Consider the following 18,854-nt stretch of genomic DNA (forward strand, 5'->3'; position numbering starts at 1 on the left):
GCTTCTCTGTGGACCTTCGAAGTCTTCTAAGGATAGATGCAGCCGAAACAATTTTTTCTAGAGAATGATTTGCTTCTTTTTCTTTTAAACAATAAAAAGCGCTTATGTCATATTAGTAACTGAAGAAAAAGCTCAGCATTTTAAGTCTTGAAGCAATTTTTGTGAAAACATTTTGTTGAAGCAATTTTTTATCATTTTTTCCCCTAAAAAAAGTTGCTTTACGTACAAGTTCTCAAACATGAGATAGTGTGGATTGCTTTACTTCATAGGCCAAGCTTTAACTAGAAAACCTTTGCAAGCTAAACCGTCCAGAACTAATGTATGCTTGTTCCCGTATTCTCACGCTATAACTATTTTATTGTCTGATATTATAGGTCGTTTTCATATTATTTGTAAATGGTGTTAATTATGGTAATTTCAAAAGTAAGGTACAAATTATAAAAATTAATTAGCATATTTTTAAATTTGCATGTCATTTACCATAATTACTTATGTTATGAACCTCTAATAGGGTAATTTCTATATGATAACTGTGTGCACTTAAATCAATCTAGAATCGATATGATGTGACATAAATAATGGAGTTTGTCTAGAATTTGATATATGTCAGATGCATATGAAAAAATACCCGTCGAGACATCTCAACCTTTTAATTGATTTTGGAGAAAATTTTGGTTTGTATTGCTTTTAGTTCAAGCAAGCAAGGTAATTGCATGGTCACCAACAAAGGCATATTCCACATAAAGAACTTGGGATAAATAGTTAGGCAATAATAATAGACCATTTCCACAACGTAACGCTATGGGATTCAATTGTGCCTATGTGGTCATCATAATAGTTTCTTCTTTGTCTTCCCTTCCTTTTTTTTTCCTCTACCTTGTTGGCCGATACATTTAAGAAAATCAATCATCTTATATAACTTGATTATGGTATAACATGTCTCCTTAATCATCACACGCAACATGGCCATTCTAGTTTTAACTTATAAGACTCTTTTGACATATACCAAAGAAGATATATGATGACAGAGTTAATGATATAATGCATTGTCATTTAATACAAATATTGATTTTCAAATAATGTAAAAAGTAAAGACTCCATGACAGTTTAAATAATGAAAATTTATCATGTGAAGTCACACATGTCTGCGGAAGACGAATGAAATCAATCTTATTGTTAAACTTAAAGCTAACCTCTGATATAGCACAAAATTTGTTATTTGCTACCCATAAAAGTACATATAATCATACATCATGCCAGGGTTTTCATGATTTTTATTTTTAATGCACCTTCAAGGTATTTTATAGGTATAATTTCACTTCATTATATACTCAAATGTACGTTATCAACATTATGTTCGTCCGTTCCCTCAAAAAAAAAAAAAACATTATGTTCGTCCGAGTGAAACTAGACTCGAATCTCTTAAATAATGTCTCAAATTTGAACTTTGTAAATGGAAAAAAATTACGTAATTGACAAGAGAGACTCTACTATAGATGAACATGTTCTTCAACTAAGATTAATGACCAACAAAACAAAAGTATGTATTTTGTCAAAACAAAAGTATGCTTATTAACTAAATATATAGTGGAGGACAGAAACAGAAACCGTCAATATAACATATGTTCTTAAGCATGTAAGATCTACATCCCATGTAACCAAAAAAACGACATGAAAGTATAGTTTCATACATTGCATATATAAATGACTGAACTCACACAAACAAATTTCGATTTGCAACATCTAATGCTTCTGGAGCTCCCCCACCATCACCTCTCTGAATGCACAATCAACTGATCCATTCAATAAAATGTACCAATTTGTAACTTAAAATTAAATTAAATTAAATTAAATTAAATGGTTATAAAATTGTACCTTGTAAAAGTCTACAGCAATGTAGTTAGGCCATCGGTTACCAGCATCTTTATAGCAAGTATGCATCTTTCGAATCAATGGGGATGAGTTATCCTTACATGCTTCATTGGAATTTAGGACATTTCTGTAATAGTTCATTAGGACTAGTGATTTTGTTGTTGTGTTCATTGGATATGATTCTGCTCTATGTAAACAATGATCTCTTCCCATTCCATCATTTCCATCTGCAATTTCACAAAGTCATTGAAATTGTCATTTACATTTACGGTATATAATCTGATCTTAGCAGAAAATAAGAGGTACTCACATTTATTTTCCACAACATAGTTCCATTCATAGGCAATGCGTTCAGAAGCCTCTTTTGTTGCATTTGAAGTGAACACAATTAACCTATGATTCATTCTTAACATTTTTTTAACTGTTAGCCAATCACTACCATTCTTTGGCATTTTATATACCGGAAACCAGAATTTCCTCAAACCAGCTTTATTAAACACCTTGTTCACACCATTTGGTGATGTTACACGATCCTTGATGAAAACGGTGACTATCTCAGTTCGGTGTCGTGTGAGAAATGTATTGATCTCTCTCAGAACATTAATAGCAGGTTGCTGTTCAATAACATCTCATAAATCAAACTCAGTGTTCTAAACAATGTATAAGAAATGCTTAACTTAATCAAGATTTTACCAAATCAAACGAAATTAGAAGACTATTAAAGAATCTCTTACAAAGGCGGTAAATATTGTGCACGGTCCGCGACACAACCAAATGTCACCATAGTAATCATGCATATCTAACATTATTCCTCTCACACCATTCTGCAGCAGAAAATGGCTCATTAAAAGTATAGAAAAAATTTTACTAAGCAAAATTATAGACAGAATTATAAACATAGAACTTTTGACACCTATTAGTAAAATGATTGTTCACTGAATTCAAATGTATTAGAAATTTATTTCATTCCCCTTTATTTTGATTCCTAAAGTCTTTTAATTTTAATCTATAGTTTCCATATACATAAAACTTTTGACATACACGCAGCTGATCTGTAATGGAGTCTTCCTGGTTCATGACCGACGAAATTTTAGAGTCTATACTCAAGTTCGCTGCCCTCGAAGCATAAGAGTTGTGAGTTGTAAGCCATGAGTAATGGTTAAATGGAAGCTCCATCACCTACACATGCAAATCATTTATAATAATTAATCTTTTACAAAGTTTATTTTAGCAGCTATAGAACATAAATGAAAAATGTATGATGAGGACTAAGGACTTTTGAAATAGGACTTGAAGTTCGGACTCGTGTACACCGGCTTTGTGAGTTGCATTCCAGGCACTGCAGCCCCGTACCACAGTCATTGACGTCGCGGGAGCATGTTTCCCCAATCTGTTATGAATTGTTGCTCACATGAAACAAAAATATGTCCTTAAAATCTTGATCATAGATTATTTGATGAATTGAAGATGAAGAGAATATACTAACACTTTGCAACTTTTGATATTAAGCTTTAAGAATCTCAAATTTTTAGGGTTAGGATGAAGTGTTAAAATTTAATTGTGAAATGTCTAGAGTCATGATGCCTTTGTTTATCACATAAATTTCTTAGTATAAAGTACTATGTATTTAATATGTATGGTTCATATATAAAGCAATTCAGTAAAGAATAAATTTCTTAACATAAGGTAGTATCACTATGTATTTATGGTTCAAATATGTAAAATTCTTCAACTTTTTAAAGAGTTTTTATATACTTTCTAATGATAATAAAGTACCTGAACAAGTACATAGCAACCAAATACAAGACTTGCACTAATCAAAGTTGCGATTAGAAGGTAATTCTGCAAGAAAATAAGGATGCAAGAGTGAAATTTATACAATGGTAGAGCATGCAAAATGTAAAATTTAATCACACTTACCTCCATTAGCTATTTTAATTAAATTCTATTCAACAAATTACAACACCAAAGCTACTAATACAGATTATGTACTGAATTGCAATGAAAGAAAATTCAAATATTTCATTATCTACGATTGAAGACATCCAAGATTTCACGTTTCTATATTTTATCCAACTTCTTTTACATTACTTCTGCTCAAATTATTTCTATAATTAAATCAATTGAAGCTGAAATTTCAGATTTTGCCTTCTTGATGTCCTATTCCGACAGTTCCATTACATTTGTCTTAAGCAATTCCAAAGGGTTATGGAGCTTAGAATAATAAAAATGTTTGGTCTTATCATTAATTAGATTCTTATGATAGCTCAGTTGGATTATTATAAAAAAAAAAAAAAAAAACTAAGATTTAGTTTTTGTATATTTTAAAAATAGTTGCAAGCAACAATAATTTTATAACCGTCTCTCAAAAGAGTTGGATTCACATGGGGATACATACAGGTAAGTCCATACTACGAGTATGTTTGTTAGGAGAGATGGTCCAGACCTATGGTGGCCCTCAACAGTGTTGAGAGGTTAATAAATTCTCTTCTTTCATCCCTCAAAATACAGCCGAAACGGAAAGAAACACCAATAGTCACGTAAAGGATTAAGCTTTTACAATATGTAAGAAAAGAATATCTCCTTTTTTGGGACAAAACTTATGTAAGAAATGATCCGTGGTAGATGGTATTTAAAATTATTAGAAATTTTTACGGCAAAGAGAGTGACATAATTGATGTCGGTTTAATACGAGTTACATATTTATTTGTTGTTGTTTTTATTGAATTAATTAATATCAATTAAGTTATTATCTCAATTGTAAAAATTAAGAGGATCGCTAACCTCTACTATTAAGAAATGACTTGTGCCATATTTGAAATTTTAAACATTTTTTAAGTGTTGATCCACCTATGATGCTGGCTCGTATCAATTTTTTTGCAACACAGTATATTTAAAAACCAAACACCGGTAACAACTCATTTAGACTCATCTCAATTGTATGTCAGTGTCAAAATAGATGACAATTAGGCTATTCATGAAAGAATGATGGGTAATTTACCCCAACCAATACATATTAGCCACATAAATACATATTCATGAACTATCTTGACCCTACAAATAAATTCCTCATTTTCATTGGTTGGTGGATAAATTATCCACCATTCTTCAAAGATAATTTAGAAAAAATCGCCAAAAAAACAAACCATGCTGTCACAATAAAATGAAAGAAAGAAAAAAGACAAATGAAAAGTATAAATACAGGCACACATGGACCTAATTCATGTCATAAATGCAGTAAAACATGATTTGTTTGTCATTTATATTTCTCTGAATCTGAACTCTTTTGGACATACTTGTCACGTTGCTCTCTTTTGGACATACTTGTCACGTTGCTTTTTCAACAACGAATGCCATTTTTGTGTAAATCAATTGAATTTTATTTTATATTCATCAAGACAAATCATTTTTTTGTTTACAATCAAGACAATTGATTTGTGTCCAACTTAAATTTAGACAACTTTATAAGTGATTAACACAGTCTAAAAATGTGGTTAATTATATCATATCATCAACATATCACATCATTTTCTCTTATCTCATATCATATAGATTAGATCATCAACATATCACATCACATCACTTTCTCTTATCTCTTTCTCTCTTAAAATATATACACCTATATTTTTTATTGCCCACCGAATATTTTCCCTACTATCATATACACACTCATCAATCACCAATGTAATTTACTATGAATTTAAATGTGGTTAACCATATTTATTAGGTGTTCAACTTAATGTAGATTTTTTCTCAAAACAAAAAAAACTAAATGAGAAGATTTGAACATCTGAAAATTATTGTTAATTACACCCTCCGGTCACAAATATAACCAAAAATTCATATTTTAGATTTATACAATAAATGATATATGTTGTCTGCAATAAAGACCACATACATCATTTATTGAATAAATCTAAAACATATATTTTTGCTTATATATGTGACCGGAGGGTGTACGTCTAAATTTCTTCAAAAAAAATAATTAATTATGTTAACAAAGTTACTTTAATAATTAATAAGTCTCAACATTTGATATATCTATGATTTTTCTAACATATACAATATTGTACATATTAAAGTAGTTAAAAGTAGCAACTTTTATAAATAAATAAAGGAAAATGTTAACGAGTGCTCTTGGAACACTCTTTAAAACCTTTAAAAGGTAATTTTTTTTGTAATATTGGAAATTGAAATATTTGACTTCTTTTATGAAATAATTTTTCCTTTTGAAATACTTAAAGAGTGTCCTGGGACATTCGTTAACAAAACCCATAAATAAAAAAACAATTATTTATTAAAAAATTATATATTTAATATAAAATACACAAACTCTACCATAAACTTATTATTTTAAACTTCTGAACATTTACACATGGTAAAAAAAATCTATCTACTAATACGATTAATTAGCCACGTATTTGAATGGTTAAAAGAATTGTCATGAAAGTCGTAAAAAGTTGGTTGTTGAAATAATACAACTGATTCAACAATTTGGTCAATTCACATTTAATTTAACCAATAAATTTCATGGTAAATCCTAAGTCTAAATACACTATGTATGAATTATTTTGTGATTACAAGTTGAGAACAATTATCACATGGATATTTTGAGAAGGATAGCAATATAGCATAACAACAATAAATAAATGAAGGGTAACCCTGGCCCCTAGACTCTAATTAAATGAAGGTGTACCCCACAAAAGCATCAAATTTTTTTCTTGTTCTTCTTCATCACAACACATTCATTATACCAAATATCTCTCTCTCTCACACACACAGAGAGACCAATACACAGTACATTCTAAAAAGTCTCAAAAACCTATTGTTTTTTGCAAATTGAACACTATTCCCAAAATGGGTCATGTTCAAGTACCATCTTCTTGCATTGTACTTCCTTCAACTTCTTAAATTCTTCAACTTTCTTCATTTTCAACACCACCATGTTCCTCTACAAACTTCTCTTTTTGTTGGGTTTCTTACATTTTCTTGGAATGCACCTCCCTCTTCTAATGGCTGGTTAGTTCATTCATTCAGAAAAAGTTCTTTCCTTTCTTGGCTTTTGCATCATTTTCTTCAACCCCTTTTCCCCTTTTTTTGTTATGTGTAACAAATCAAGTGCATTTATTGAATGACTATTCAATGAAGCTTGTTTCTTTCACTTTCTTTTTTGTCTTTTCTTAAATAAAGTTGCTTGAACTAGGGAACAAGTATCTTGATTAATTTGTAGCAATAGCATTTAGTAATAGTACTAGAATTGTTGCAGAAATCAGTATTGAAAATTTTCAGCAGACCCAAGATTTATAGCATTGCAAAATGACAGCTATTACTCTAGGTCTGCTTAAAGTGGCAATTTTTGACTGCATTTAATACTAGTAATTGGATAAGTCTATATACCTGCATATATAGGTTACTTTCTCAGTTAAGATTTTTGTACTAGTATGAGCTACTCTTGATGAAATTGATGTTTTTAGTGCATGTTTAGTTCTAAGGTGACAAAAAATGATTTTGAATGAATTAATTTCGTAAAATGGATTTGCTTGAAAGTGAGTTGAATGTAAATTGGTTTATGTTTAGATACATATACATATAAGTGAGTTGAACAATGAATGTCAGTTTAAAAATCACTTTTAGACTCAAAAGCTACAAATCCTAGCTTTCGGTTAGAATCAATTCTAGAGGCAAAATCAATTCTACTCGAGAGCAACCAAACATGTCAAAATCAATGTTACACTTACACCTCTAAAATCAATTGTGTGCGCTCCAAATGTGGAACCAAACATAGGCTTAGACTAGTTTTGTAGTGAAATTTAAGGCATGTAACTGGTGATACAAAATCATCTGTGTCCTTGATGAAAATAGTCACCAGTTCGATCTTTGTTGCCCCCATTCTTTGGATGCAATGAGCTTTTGTAAGAAGGGGGACATTAATGGGGCTTCCACTGGATAGTGTAAGATTTTAGGAACCCTGAAACATAGCCTGCTGTCTTATTTTGTTCCTCTAATTATAACAATGCTCTGAAGTAAAGGAAGCAGGTTTGGTGCAGTAATTGCATCCCACAGTTTTTAATCTCAACCGTTTGATCTCAGATTAACGGCAAAAGTCGTTTAGAATTGATTTTGTTATTGTGTAGTCTGAGCCGTCCAATCTCATATTAACAGCCGAGATCATTTACTGTGTGTAAACGTGTGATTTTCATACAAAATCATATCCAGTCCATGTTTCTTCAATATTACTTATTAATTTCTCGTTCATTTTCTCGTATGTTTGAGATAATGTCAAAATGCATGTTGTAGTTAAATAAGACACATTCCTGTGAACATCAAGCTTAAAGATTTCTTTGAATCCTAATCAGTAGTCAACTCCTTTCATTAAGATAAATGCATTTGCACAAAATTTTAATATTATCCAAGGGGAATTTTGACTTTGCTAGGGAGCCAAAAGCTTTCATGTTGCTCATATAGTTACTCAAAATGGTAAAAGTAATAGAAGATGCATGTATTACAAAATAATACGGTGAGAATTTCACGAAACAAATATTGGGATTTTCTCATGACAATAGTATTCTGTATACTTTCCCAGAAACAGCTTATATATTATATCTTGAGAACTGCAGCTGCATATTAACCTTGTGAGAGTTATCATGAATAGTGAAATCTTCAAAAAGTACTGGTAGTGAAGTGTTGGCTTTGCAGGTGACGGATTATAAATGTGATTTAGTTTTAGTGATCTGATATTGCTACTCCTTTTGCAGATTGCCCTTTGAATTTTGCTGCTTCAAACTTTACACTGGCATCCTCTTTATGCTCTGACCAAGGTGAGCGAGGAAAATGTTGCCGCTACATTAATGCTAATATTGCAATTTCTGTTGCTCATTTTGCTAATGCAACAAGCAACCTAGGGGTCCCTCTAAATACCTCTGATATCTGCCTCCAAACCATATCTCAGAACTTGCAACTTTATGGAGTTCCACGGCTTGCAACAGTCTTCTGTGGATTCGGGACAAAAATTCGCGTTAATTATGAATGCAAGGGTCGAACTAGTGTTATGCAGATGCTGCAATCTCCCAGATTTGTGGAGGTCACAAAACATTGCAGATTGCCTCTTGCAAAGGAAAGTAAATGTAAGAAGTGTGTAAACGCGAGCATTGGTTATCTGCGCCAATTAGGAATTGAAGATAATATTACACTGAGTACATGTCGTGATGCTACTTTTGCTGCACTAGCAAGCCAAGTAGATGAGATGTATACCACTGATATTGCAAGTTGTTTCTTTGGCGTTCAAGGACTTCTCAGGACTCCTGGTAATAACAGTTTAAAATAAAAAGTTTTAACGAGAATTGTTGTGACACACACTTCCTTAAGCTGTCTCTATGTACATGAGTTTATTCATTCGTTAATGCTACTATACATAATTATATGCATGAGACTCATTTTCATATGAAGCAATAGGATTGGATGAGATCTCTACTTTAGAATGTTATATATAATCATCATAAATGATAGCTTCTTATAAAATAAACAAGTGTTGCTCAAATCCCTTTCACGGCATGTCTAGAAACAGTACTCAAAATTAATTCTAAAATTGAATTAAGCATGGTAGAACTGGATAAATTTCAACTCTTTTATTTTCCCTATTAAATATTAATCCCACGGCTATTCCTGTGGAGATTCCTTGTCAAAGACCAAAATGTTCATTTAATATATCAAAGACATGGACCAAATACGAAATATATCAAATGAAGTCAGTAAATTGTTACTGATAAGATTATAACATAGCTGATCATATTTTTGTAACTGTGATGCTAGTTTCAGAATCATCCCCATCATTACCTGCTCCTGAGGTTTCGCCAAGTCCACCAGTTGCTGCTGATAGCCCAAGTCAACTATTGTTAGGTCTACCAACTAAGGGAAAACACCATTCATATCACTTGGCATTAGTTCCATGTATTGCTATTGCAGTTACAGCTGTTGCTTTTGTGATGTTCATAGTCTTGATGATTCTAATTCGCCAAAAAAGCAGAGAGCTAAATGAGCCTCATAATTTTGGTAAACCCAGTTCGAAAACTGTTCCTTCTATGGCAAAATGGAAATTTCAGGAAGGTAAGGTTCTGATTTATTGCATTTTTTGCTTACTGTTTGAGGTCGTTTTTGTAATTTTTGGGAGAGGGGTGCAGGCTCGTCATCTATGTTTCGAAAGTTCAACTTTAAAGAGATAAAGAAGGCAACAGAGGGGTTTAGCACCATTATTGGCCAAGGGGGATTTGGAACGGTATATAAAGCTCATTTTAGTGATGGCCAAGTTGCAGCAGTAAAGCGAATGGACAGAGTCTCAGAACAGGGAGAGGATGACTTCTGCAGAGAAATTGAGCTTCTTGCTCGGCTGCACCACCGGCATCTTGTTACGTTAAGAGGTTTTTGCATCAAAAAACAAGAGAGGTATTTGTTTCTATGTGCTTACTTATGTTCTTTGACATTGTATATTGGCATACCTAACCCTTGTGTGCGTGTAATGGCAGGTTTCTGCTGTACGAGTACATGGGAAATGGAAGCTTAAAAGATCATCTTCATTGTATGCCTATTGTTTTCTCTGGCATGTTTAAGATATTATTTGAACGGATTACAAATTAAAAAAACCTTTATCTCGCTCTCATGTGCATGAATTCCTATTCTAATTTTGTGTGCTTTTGTGCAACATCTAATTAGCATCACCTTCTACCATACTGAATACGGAAATAATACATGGATGCAACAAATGAATGGCATTAAAATAGTGAGAAAACAGACAATATACTAGCTTGTTTCCCCTACTAACCCCATAATCTCAAGTGATATATTTTGTTGATTTGCACAGCCCCTGGTAAAACACCACTAAGTTGGCGAACTAGAATCCAAATTGCCATTGATGTGGCTAATGCACTGGTAATTTCCTTGACTTTGATTGACTTTCTGCTTCATTTTTTATTCTATGGAATTTATATTTTAATCTCTTTTTCTCTCATGTGCAGGAGTACCTTCATTTCTATTGTGATCCTCCACTGTTTCACAGAGATATCAAGGCTAGCAACACTTTACTGGATGAGAACTTTGTTGCTAAGGTTGGATGATTCCCTGATCTCATTAGTATTTATTTTGCAATGGAAGAGTTCAAAACACCACAAGATTAAAATGATGTTATGTATGAATTATTCAAATCTACACCGTTCCATTAGATGCTAGTAAAGTTTAACTAATTCATTATTCCCTATGTTGTCCAATTTCACAGATAGCTGATTTTGGCCTTGCACAAGCTTCAAAAGATGGTTCGATATGCTTTGAACCTGTAAACACTGAAATATGGGGAACTCCAGGTATAAAACTTTCCTTCTTCACCATGTTTCCGTTAGGTATTTTGGCCCTGTATATACTTCAAAAGACGGAACTATACCTGGAAACCGAGGGCACAAACCAGCATCATTGACGATACTGATTTCTGGATGTTTAACGCATTCCAGGTTATATGGATCCGGAATATATTGTTACTCAAGAGCTCACCGAGAAAAGTGATATATACAGTTATGGGGTGTTACTACTGGAAATTGTGACAGGAAGAAGAGCTATTCAAGATAATAAGAATTTGGTGGAATGGGCCAAACCATACATGGAATCAGAAACTAGATTATTAGAACTAGTAGATCCCAATGTGAGGGAATCTTTTGACTTGGATCAGCTTCAAACAGTAATTTCTATAGTAGGATGGTGCACACAGAGAGAAGGAAGAGCAAGACCTTCAATAAAACAAGTCCTTAGGCTTCTGTATGAGACATCAGAACCAATGCACACTGAGTTTCTACAAGCTGTTGAAGACGAGGAGAGTCAAGGAAATGAGCAGAGAGGCAGAAGAAGCAAAGGAAAAATGCTCAGAAATGAAGGAAATTTTCACAGTGGGGATGGAAGATATCTTGCTTCGTCTTCAAGTACATCTCGGTCGTATTGTAGTAGAAGTTTTTTACTAGAAAATGGGTCTGCACAGTCATCACCAAATGTATTTTCAGTCTGAAACAATTATTAGATTCTTGACTGGAGTTTCTCATTTATTAACTGTCTTCAAAATTTTGGTTTGTTAGAAGTAGGAAAACCATTAAAGAGTCCATATATGAATATTGGATTGGGAGAGATGAGAATTATATAACTTTCTCTGCTTCTATCATCTACACTGGCTTGCAGTTGCATATAAACTTTCTTTGGTCATTGTTATACCTCTTTTTAAGAAATTGCTTTAGATTACCTGTTAAATTTAAACCTACAAAATCAATGTTGTTTTGGTCCCTGAAGTTTATATTCATTATGGCAAAATGGTCTGAGAGACTAAAAGACAAATATGTGAAAAACAGAGAAATATTTTGGAGAAAATCTATATATATGGACCAACAATTAATGACCTATTTGCAACAATCGCAGTAATGGCCAAAATCAATCAACTCCAAAACCATAAAAACTAAAAAGAATGATGTTCAAATAGGAATTAGTATCTCAATACGTCAACATACATATAAAAACTGTTTATGACTATCAAGATTGAATCCAGGATAAAAGTGAAAAAACTATTAGTGTTACACATTCTCCCAACTTACTGGAAATAAGGAGCACAGGAATTATACAAGGTTCAAATACATGCAGGACAGTGACTATAAAAAAACACTTACGCCCAGCATATCATGTTTACAAGACAAAAGAAATAAATTAACAGAAACAGATGATGTGGCTAGGGAAAAGACGTATTTTCTGAGCGTTGGTGGTACATTTAAGGGTTCTCACAAAGAGCACCCTGCGGTTAAGAAATCAAGATATAGAACCTTTTTTATCGAAAAATATAGCATTAGTAATATTAAATACTACATTTTTCAATAATAGCTTTTCACCTTTGATTCCTTAATCGGTGCTCTTAAGACATATTAGGATTTGCCTTAAAAACACCAGAAAGGTTAAAACAAAATAGCAAGCAGTTTCTTGCTTAAGTTTCTAAGCATCGACAGCAGCCAGGAATTTCCTCTTGCTTACTGGTTCCTCGTGCAATGTTACCACATCACTCACTTTCTCCAACAAATCCTCCAGCTTATCCACACCATATCTCTGATATTCCAACTGTTTCTTGTATCGTTGCTGGTATACAGCCTCAAAACAACTTAGAAGTATCCGACAGGAATAGCTGACCAGAATCTCCTGCAGCTCACACTTAAACTGCTCAACACTGCCATCAATTTCACATCTGACTGCTCTCCCCTTATTACCCTTTCCTGTAAAACTTCTTTCATCATGTTCTTCTACAACAACTCTTTCTTCATCTGACAACTCATCTGAAGAGCAGCTACCATTGACAACATTTGCATTCTCTTCCAGTTCCCTTTTTCCTTTCTTATCTTTCTTTGCAAGAGACACCTGAGGAGCACTTGGGCCTCCCTTCCTGTTTTTGAGATATACAAATCTGCGAGCCCCTTTCCCTTCCACAGAAATAGCATCATCCATTTTTTTGAAAAGATCGACCAACTTGAATGCCCCATAATCAGATATAAAAAGTGTCTTACCATAAATTTTCTGGTACTCTGCTGGAATTCGGACCAGGGGCACGCATCCTCCAGAAAGTTCGAGCAACCTTACCAGCTGACCCTTGAGACCATTTAAATCCCCAGGCTGTACCCACATCTGGCATTCAGTATTGTCGCTATAAGGAATAGGTCCTCCTGCAACATCATTCACTCCAGATGGAAGGCTATAAGATCTCATAGATGTTGGCAAGCAAGGCATGTATGGTGAGTTATATTCCGACAGAGATTGTGATACCATTGAGAATTCCCTTGAGTTGTAATAGCTCTGTGACATCCCTCTATAAACTATCGCTTCTTCTTCATTTTGTCCCTCAGTGTTGTCATTGTTGATATGGCATCCCATCAAATATCCAGCAAGCTCAACTGAACCTCCACGGGGTGCCACCAAAGCCTTTGAAGGGGGAACAAAACCTTCTCCACGAGCCACAATTGGCCAGTCCCAGACAAATTTACCAGCATTGCATAGAGCAGATGAAACACCAACCCCAGCAGGGATGACAAGAATTATAGTGTATCCACGCTGACCAAGAATGTGGAGTGCTGGAGCAAAATCAACGTCTCCAGAGATTAGCATGATAGAGGACGGTGGAGGATTGTCAAGAGCAAATAAGAACATGTCAACCAAGATCGCTTTGTCAGCAGCATCTTTTCTCCCATTGGGAACATCAATCAGTTTAACACCGGTTCTCTGGCAGCCCTCTCTAAGTCGCCTCGGGAAAGAATTGAAATCTCCATAAGCAGAAAATGTCGTAACAGCTCCTTGAATTACTGGGTGCACCTGCAGAGCCATTCTTATGTTACCTGCCACATCATCTGGGCGTACATCACTTGGAACAGGACAATTTTCAATATCCCAAAGGATAGCTACTGGACCATCTAAGGAGTTACGGTGTTGCTGGCTTAAAGGACATTGACTTATGCTTGCATTAGATTCAGTAATATTTTTCCCCTTCTGTTCCATGGAGTCCAACGACATTGTTTGTGTAGAATTTCTGCTTGGGTTAGCCATCAGTGTACTAGAAAACCAGAACTTCCTGCGCAGGATTGAAAGAAGACATCGTTAGATAAAAAAAAAAAATATAAAAAAAACAAGATAGTGAGAAGGTAATATTATAGGCATGGATACTCTATCCACAAGATTCAAAATAGGTGTAACCGTTACAGTAGCACCATAAATGTCAAAAAAGACATGTGGAACCACGAAAGAAATTTGTTCTTACGTCCCATTAGAAGGTTAACAAAGTCAAAAAAAATTATCAAGTATTAACACGGTGTACCAAATTGTAATTAGAACCACTAGAACGGGAATCTGAGCTGATGCAAGGGTGCACGACGCAAAACAATGGTGACGTATAACGATGCCAAACTAATGACTAAAAGATCCTTGAACACTACCCCTCACCCGCCAAAAAAAATTGAATCTGAAAGACACAATAAACACACAAAATGAACTCAAAACATCACTCCACTTTATGTGCATCAGTTCAATCCATGTATCCAATCTATATTAATGGATGAAATAAGACTGCAACCTAGCCTTGTTCATATTCCCATCATTATACCGGTATGTTATCACTTATTGATGCACCCGCAGAGTGATTGAAATCAACATTAACATCCAAACAAAATTCCCAACCCTCACCCACCCTGTAGCATCCCATGCATTAAGAGTCCAAAATCCCATTAGATCAAGATTAACAACCCAGATAAAAAGAAACATACTTCATGCAACTTCTAACAGTAACACCTATCTTCACAACAAAGCAATCAAAACCAGTAACCAGTAAAAAAAGAATCAAATTCCAGTATTCCACAAACCTAGGTCTAGCAAGATAAAATTTTAGAGCAAAGCATAATATATTTCAACATAAAACACCAATTTACATTCCAAATTTCTCACCTTTATAGACTACTAGGCATAAAATCATCTAATCAGAACTAAATCGGAGCAAACCAAAAACAAAAAAATCATATTTTTTTAGCAAAAGCAGAGAACTCAAAACCCAAAATCTCAAACCAAGTTTTATGCATAATAATCCATATAATTTTATTGAAAAGAAAAAAAACAAAGCGTAATGAAGAAAATAAAGAAAAAAGTACCAATAATTAGTGGCAGTAAATGGAGAATTATTGAGGAATCAAATCCGATGAAGGTGAAACCGTGATTGAGGTGGTGTTCTGTAACAAGAAACGCAAATCAATGATCAAATCCCGAAGAACAATTAAGGTACAAGAATCGTGTGATTATTTTAACTATGAGAGAGAGAGAGAGAGAGAGAGAGAGAGAGAGAGAGACTACCTGGTGTGCGTGTAAATTTGAAGAAACAAGATTTAGGACAGAGGTTGAGTTAGGTCGGTGCGTTATTTTATAGTACTGGATGAGAATGAATGGGAGTGAAGTAATTGGTGGGTGACTTCAAAAGTAAGGGTTTATTTCTTTTCTAAATTTCTTGCTACTCAAAAATTGGAGTGGCAAGACTACTAATTGAAAAAATCACTTATAGTATAAGCGCTTATTATATGGATGATTGGAGTGGCAAGGCTACTAAATGAAAAGATCGCTTATAGCATAAGCGCTTATTCTATGGATGTTTTATATAGCTTGGATTTCTTCTCTGGAGAATTTCTACAAACTAAACATTGATGGTTCTATATTATCTCAATCATCATCCGTTTGTGGAGGTCATATCATGAATTATGTGTTAAGCCTGACCCGCTTGCGGTGGTTCATCTTTGCTTAACTTTAGGGTTTTTACTATGCTCTTTTTAATATTCTTGTTGAGTCTGACTCGCTTGCGGTGGTTCGTCTTGTTGCAATGAATATTATTGCTGATAGTTGAATTCAACCTCTCCTTTTTGAGATGCTTCGTCTGATCCACAACATTGATTGGGTGATTACCGTCGCTCGTGTTTATATAAGCGCCAACAATTGTGCTAATTTCCTTGCAAAGTTTGGTTAAAGCGGACCTTTTGTTTGCTCCATTCTTAACGTTTCTCCTTCCCATATGCGTCTTCTTCTTTGGTTAGATGTTATAGGGAGTAGTATTGTAACATCCCACAATTTTTTCATAGCTAAATATTCTTCGCCTTACCCTTCCTTAACCTACTTAAATGAATTAAAGGATAAACTGATTAGTAGACCAAGAAATATGGTGGCATTTCACATGGGAAAGGTCAATCCTTTCCCACCATGGAAAAGTTGGATTCAATAATTAGATTAAGTGAAGAACATATTCTCAACATGCTCTTTCAACACTAGATTTTTCTTCACACTATCTTCCAACAATTTTAAAAATTTTGAAAATTAATTTCCAGAAATTAAAAAATAGTAAAAAATTCAAATAATTTTTTTAAAAAATTTTGTAATTCATTTATTGAATGATTAGAAAAAAAATTGAAAATTTATTTATTTATTTTTCAATAAAAATAAAATTCTGGAAACTAACATAAGTTTTTATTTTTCTAATTTTTTTTAATTTCATAATAAAATGAGATATTCTGAAAAATAAAATAAAAATCCTAATTTCTTTTAAATTAAAGTTTTTTATTTTCAAAAAATATTATCTATTTTTATGTTTTTATACTAAAAAAAACATTTATTTTGAAAAAAACTTTTTAGAATGTTTGAAAAAAAAAATCTGCTCCTTTTTTAATTTGGAATAGTAGTAAAGGTGTAAACAAAAATCTAATGTGGAGAGAGTATGATAAAATTGTTTTATTGATTTGATCTAATGGTTAAATACCAACTTTCTTATGGTGGAAAAGGATTGACCTTTTCCATGTGAAATGCCACCAAAAAATAAGCAAACCCAACTAAACTTAGGACCAAAACCAAGAAGAGGAAGAAGAAGAATAAACACAAAGGTAATGGTTAATATTAATCAAGGGTAAGAAGGTAAATTGACACAATCGTTATAAATATGAGACATTAAGGTTAGAAATCAGAATTACATAATTTCTCTCACCATTCTCTTTCACGGTTCTCACACCCTTTCACCTCAAAACCCTCGTCCTCACCAATTCCTCCAATTTATTTGATCAAATACCACGTGCAAGTATAATTTATGATGAGTAATTCATTCTAGGGTTGAGAAGGCCGAGATAATGAAAATTCAATGGAGTATTATGGAGAGAAGATTTTAGGGTTTCAAAGAATTGAGAAGATTTGAGAAAGTTAGAGATTAAATAAGAATCAATGAGCAATGGAAATAGGAGTAACATCATCATAGAGACTTAAAGGTGGGTTTCTCTTCCCCTCATCCCTCGTGCAAAATCTAAATTAACTAATTTAGGGGTTATGGAAAATGAAATTAATTGATGAAAAGTAAAATGTTCTTTATGCATGTTATATTTTAAGAGTTGAAGTTGTTGCGTTGATTGTTTGTGTATTTTTACTAAATTGATTGTGCGTGAATGATAACATGATTGAAATGTTTATTGATTTAACTACTGAAATAATTTGATTGATTGATTGGGTTTTTGTGGTGGAATGATTCTTATTGTATATGATAAGGAAATTATAAAAACGAGCTAGGATTTTCTAAAATTTACTACATAAAATAGAATTAGTGTGTGATTTTTAATAATTTATTGATTTTAAATTTTTAAATGGGACCAATTGCATAAGGTGCATTATAAACTGGCTACCTTCAGTAAAATAATAAAAAATGTTTGATTTCATATGACCATTCAATCATAGGTTTATGGAATGCAGTTATGGAATTGATTTCGCAGATCAGTTTTAGTGTTAGATTTTTCTAAAATTGATTACTTTGAATTTGGATATTGGACAAAATGCATTGTCTTCGTATGTGTATTAGTCATATGCAGAAAAATTTATAAAAATTTCTAACTTCAATCTCTATGTCGCTCATGGCTTTGATTGACATATGTTATATGTCTTTCTAAAAGGTCTTGAATGGTGAATGTTACATGAAAGAATGATAATTGACCTAAATCTGAATTCTATGTGAACTTAGCCATTTCTTGTCTGCGATATGTTAATGTCTCATGATTGTTTAGATAAATGGTAAGTTTATGTGGGAATATTAGTATTTGTCCTAACTAGGTGGATCCTCCGTCTACGATAGGACGTGTAAGAAGGGGTAAACAGGGCACTCTGTTTATCAGAGTTAATCTATCTCTGTCTTACCAAATAATTTCTAGAATGGTTTAGGTTATCAAGGTTTTCCCACGCTCGGTAACCCAAGGATTGTTTATATTAGTTATAAGTGTTAATTTTAAGAATAAGTGATTGTATACTAATGTTAACTGTGAATAATTAACTTATGTCTTTTAACCGAGTATATTTAATTTCCTGATTATATTTACATCTCATTCATAGAATCAATTTTTAAAAACACTTGGGTGTGTTTGGTTGTGGAAAGAAAGTGTGAA

At 33.2% G+C, this 18,854-nt stretch overlaps 3 protein-coding genes across 10 annotated transcripts; 1 reads left to right on the top strand and 2 right to left on the bottom strand.

The window, feature by feature from the left end:
- Window positions 1–1,523: 1,523 nt before the first annotated feature.
- On the bottom strand, window positions 1,524–3,951 carry LOC11446327 (PI-PLC X domain-containing protein At5g67130). Of its 6 annotated transcripts, none has more exons than XM_013601422.3 (8): window positions 3,793–3,951; window positions 3,649–3,714; window positions 3,149–3,262; window positions 2,914–3,051; window positions 2,607–2,696; window positions 2,183–2,486; window positions 1,876–2,099; window positions 1,524–1,793 (listed from the first exon to the last, which is right to left on the bottom strand). In XM_013601422.3, exons 1-8 carry the CDS (start codon window positions 3,796–3,798, stop codon window positions 1,770–1,772), a joined length of 966 nt encoding a protein of 321 aa, XP_013456876.1. In that variant the 5' UTR covers window positions 3,799–3,951; the 3' UTR covers window positions 1,524–1,769. The 6 variants fall into 6 exon arrangements, with proteins under 6 accessions (XP_013456876.1, XP_024637251.1, XP_024637253.1 ...); XM_024781483.2 differs by having other exon boundaries at window positions 1,546–1,777; window positions 3,176–3,262; XM_024781485.2 differs by having other exon boundaries at window positions 1,546–1,777; window positions 3,184–3,262; window positions 3,793–3,950.
- Window positions 3,952–6,598: 2,647 nt separating this feature from the next.
- Window positions 6,599–12,108, top strand: LOC11446941 (probable receptor-like protein kinase At1g49730). Of its 3 annotated transcripts, XM_024781280.2 has the most exons (10): window positions 6,604–6,891; window positions 8,628–8,690; window positions 8,822–9,176; window positions 9,682–9,975; window positions 10,050–10,311; window positions 10,392–10,444; window positions 10,727–10,794; window positions 10,881–10,970; window positions 11,138–11,222; window positions 11,367–12,108. In XM_024781280.2, exons 3-10 carry the CDS (start codon window positions 8,921–8,923, stop codon window positions 11,909–11,911), a joined length of 1,653 nt encoding a protein of 550 aa, XP_024637048.1. In that variant the 5' UTR covers window positions 6,604–6,891; window positions 8,628–8,690; window positions 8,822–8,920; the 3' UTR covers window positions 11,912–12,108. The 3 variants fall into 3 exon arrangements, with proteins under 3 accessions (XP_024637047.1, XP_003607949.2, XP_024637048.1); XM_024781279.2 differs by having other exon boundaries at window positions 6,599–6,891; window positions 8,628–9,176; window positions 9,688–9,975; XM_003607901.4 differs by having other exon boundaries at window positions 6,602–6,891; window positions 8,628–9,176.
- A 242-nt stretch (window positions 12,109–12,350) lies between these two features.
- Window positions 12,351–15,922, bottom strand: LOC11446942 (uncharacterized). The gene is made up of 3 exons (XM_024781281.2): window positions 15,757–15,922; window positions 15,558–15,635; window positions 12,351–14,491 (listed from the first exon to the last, which is right to left on the bottom strand). The coding sequence occupies exon 3, from the start codon at window positions 14,464–14,466 to the stop codon at window positions 12,874–12,876; it is 1,593 nt and encodes a 530-aa protein (XP_024637049.2). The 5' UTR covers window positions 14,467–14,491; window positions 15,558–15,635; window positions 15,757–15,922; the 3' UTR covers window positions 12,351–12,873.
- Window positions 15,923–18,854: the final 2,932 nt, after the last annotated feature.

Source organism: Medicago truncatula, chromosome 4 (genome assembly GCF_003473485.1).
Source record: "Medicago truncatula cultivar Jemalong A17 chromosome 4, MtrunA17r5.0-ANR, whole genome shotgun sequence".
In the NCBI taxonomy this organism is placed as follows: Eukaryota; Viridiplantae; Streptophyta; class Magnoliopsida; order Fabales; family Fabaceae; genus Medicago; species Medicago truncatula.